Source organism: Lynx canadensis, chromosome D4, assembly GCF_007474595.2.
Source record: "Lynx canadensis isolate LIC74 chromosome D4, mLynCan4.pri.v2, whole genome shotgun sequence".
Lineage (NCBI taxonomy): Eukaryota > Metazoa > Chordata > Mammalia > Carnivora > Felidae > Lynx > Lynx canadensis.
Genome location: NC_044315.2, coordinates 81,760,794 through 81,764,497, shown reverse-complemented (window position 1 = coordinate 81,764,497; position 3,704 = coordinate 81,760,794). Strand labels below are relative to the sequence as shown.

Below are 3,704 nucleotides of genomic sequence, written 5' to 3'. Positions count from 1 at the left end.
GCTGTCAGCACAGAGCCGGACGTGGGGCTCAAACCCACAAACTGTGAGATCATGACCTGAGCCGAAGTTGGATGCTCAATGGACTGAGCCACCCAGGCGCCTTTCAACACTACTTTAAATGACCTCTTTGTGTGTCATGTGAAAAAATGGATAGGAGGGAAAGATAACATGATCATTTCTTGGGTCATCTCCCAATTAAGCTGTTCCATCAATTTTTTCTTTCTATGAGTGAATTCTGTCCCTTAATTTCCTCAAACCCCTCTTCATATCTTTGTTCCTCAGGCTGTAGATGAAGGGGTTCAGCATGGGTGTCACTACTGTGTACATGACTGTGGCTACCCGGTCTTTCACCACTGAGTACATGGACAGGGGCCTGAAATACACATAGGTGATACTCCCATAGAACAACGCCACTACGGTGAGGTGGGAGCTACAGGTAGAGAAGGCCTTCCACTTGCCAGCTGCAGAGGGAATTCTGAGCACGGTGACGATGATTCGCAGGTAGGAGAAGAGAATGCACAGAAAGGGGGTCGCAATGACAGCCAGGGTCTCGGTCATGACCACAATCTGGCTGGAGGACGTGTCAGAGCAGGATAGCTTTAGCACAGGCTGGGTGTCACAAAAAAAGTGCTTAATGACATGGGAGGCACAGAAGGACAGGTGGGACATGAGTAGCACACGGAGCAGGGAGTGCAGGTGGGAGATGGTGCAAGAACCCAGCAGCATGAGGAGGCAGCGCCGTGGGTTCATAACCCTATTGTAATGGAAGGGGTGGCAGATGGCTACCAGCTGGTCTATGGCCATGGAGGCCAGCAGGTAACTGTCAGTGTTCCCACAGGCCATGAAGAAGTACATCTGGACCAGGCATCCCAGGAAGGAGATAGCCTTTGTCTCTGACAGTAAATTCACCAGCATCTTGGGTACAGTGACAGTTGTGAAGCAGATATCCATGAATGATAGGTTGCTGAGGAAAAAGTACATAGGGGTATGGAGCCGAGGGTCTGAGTGGATGGCCAGGATGATGAGTACATTGCCTACCACGGTGACCAGGTACATGATGAGGAAGATGGCAAAGAGAGGTTTCTGTAGCTGAGGGTTGGAAGAGAGGCCCAGGAGGATAAAGCCTGAGTCACTGCTGTAGTTCTTGGTCTCCATGTCTGTGCCTTCCTGGACAGGGTGTGGAGAAGCAGTTGGAGAGATGTGAAGGGCAATTTCATCAAGTCAGCTTCTTCCCTAATCTGCAGCCTAGAAAAATAATCTCTCTGCTTTTGTTAGAATTTCAAAACACATTTACTTTAAGAAACTACTGAGATAGAGAATAAAATCCAACAAGGAAAAAATAAAGAAAATTCCAGTTGCTTTCCCAACGAGAAACTAAAAGTGTGTCCCATGCTTCTTAGGAACTTCTAGGTAGCCTAATGTGTGTGAGTTCTTCTCAAAAATTTTAGAACGATATTCTTCTTAGGTGGTTTCCTGAACAACTCCTTATCCTCTTTTTTCCTTCATGTCCCAGGGGAAGAGGCTGCTGAGTTCCACCTTGAATCAGGATACTTTCATACAAGGGGTTTCCATGAATTAGGTCCTCTCATTAGGAGTCTCTCCTACTCATGGGACCAGAGGTGGTAGTAGTAGTAATGGGGATGGAACAAAAGGGAGCAACAAATGTCATCAGTGCTCCTTGGTATCCACAGAAGTCCGATGAGACTTGCTTAGGTCTTCATAGCAAAATTTGCTTACTGTTTATTTAAGTATTTTTGTTTGGCCAATATGATCCAGATACTTGAAGTTTTAGAAAAGGATGCCAGTCAAAATAGGAATACTACCATGGATAGCCCATGTTATTGTGGTTAGTTTTAAAATATGTTAATTTTTCTGATTAAAAGACTATGAAGTCTTCATTCTAAACCTTCAAATATTATTGAAATAGAAGACTTTGAATGTAAGTCCCTTTCTTAGCAATATCATGATAAGAAACACACATAAAAAGATATGGTCATTTTTGTGCAGTGATGGAGGAGTTAACCAACTCTATTGTGGTGGTCATTTCAGAATGTGTAAGGGCATCACATCACCATCTTGTTTCACCTTAAACTTACAAAATGTTATGTGTCCATTATATTTCAGTAAGGCTAGGAAAAAGTCAATTTTCTCAATTAATAAAGATCAATGCATGTGTAATAACACCCCAAAAGCATTTTTTTGAAGTGTCAAAGTCATTTGTACAAAGATATTTATGGCATCAAATTCAAACTCAAAAGAATTTTTAATGGGACTTGAGAAGGTCATTCTAAAACTCATCTAGAAGAGTAAGTGGCTAATGAAAGAGAAAATAATTTTGAAAAAATTAGAATTTCAGAGAAGTTTTCTAACCAAAAATCAAAGTACATAACAATGAGAAACAGTAAGATAATAGTACACACAGAGAAAAACAAATGAAGGGTCAACATAAAGAATTCTGTATACCTGTGTTTATACATGTTTATAGATCTTAATCTATGTAGAAATTAATATATAATATTCATCTCATAGCAATGAAAAATGGATGAACTATTAAATAATATATTTGATATTTATGTCAATTGGCTGCAGCTTTTGAAAAGAGAAGACTAGATTTATATCTTAACACACATAGAAATAATTCTATATGAATGAACAAACTAAAAGTAAAAACAAAATCCAAACCATAAAGTAAGTATAAGCTAAAAAGGAGTATATATTTATGGTCTCAGGACAAGGATGCCATTCCAAGTAAGAAAAAAATGTAGAGGTATAAAGACAAAATACTGTACTCAAATATTTGATAATTACATAATAAGTAAAGCTGCAACGTACACTAATGACTCAGTGAGAGAGAAGAAATAACAGCCAACACTACAGAAAATACAAAAAATTGTAAGAGAATATTATGGAAAACTATTTGCCAACCTGGAAAACTATTTGCACAACGTAGAAGAAGTGGATAAATTCCTAGAAACATATAAATCATCAAAACTGCAGCAGGAAGAAGTAGAAAACTTGGACAGACTGATAACCTGCAAAGAAATTTAATCAGTAATCAAAAAACTCCAACAAAGCAAAGTCCTAGACCAGATGGCTTCACAGGTGAATTCTACGAAACATTTTAAGAAGAGTTAATACCAATTCCTCTGAAACTATCCCCTCTCCCTGCCAAAAATAGAAAAGGACGGAAAACTTCCAGATTCATTCTGTGAGGCAAGCATTACCCTGATACCAAAACAGGTAAAGACACAACAAAAAGAGAACTGTGGCCCTAATGAACATAGATCCATAAATCTCAATAAAATACTAGCAAACTGAACCCTACAATACATTAAAAGAATCAGTTGCATTTCTATACACCAAAAATGAAGCAACAGAAAGAGAAATCAAGAAATTGATCCCATTTACAATTGCACCAAAAACCATAAAATACCTAGGAATAAGCCTAACCAAAGATGTAAAAGATATGTATGCTGAAAACTATAGAAAATTTATGAGGGGCGCCTGGGTGGCTCGGTCGGTTAAGCATCTGACTTCGGCTCAGGTCATGATCTCATGGTCCGTGAGTTTGAGCCCCGTGTCGGGCTCTGTGCTGACCGCTCAGAGCCTGGAGGCTGTTTCGGATTCTGTGTCTCCCTCTCTCTCTGCCCCTCCCCTGTTCATGCTCTCTCTCTGTCTCAAAAATAAATAAACGTTAAAATTAA

At 39.8% G+C, this 3,704-nt stretch overlaps 1 protein-coding gene across 1 annotated transcript; it reads right to left on the bottom strand.

Annotated features, from left to right (window-relative positions):
• Positions 1–222: 222 nt before the first annotated feature.
• LOC115499663 (olfactory receptor 1L4-like) lies at positions 223–1,172 on the bottom strand. Its single transcript, XM_030293799.1, has one exon. The coding sequence runs from the start codon at positions 1,153–1,155 to the stop codon at positions 223–225; it is 933 nt and encodes a 310-aa protein (XP_030149659.1). The 5' UTR covers positions 1,156–1,172.
• Between the last annotated feature and the right edge of the window lie 2,532 nt (positions 1,173–3,704).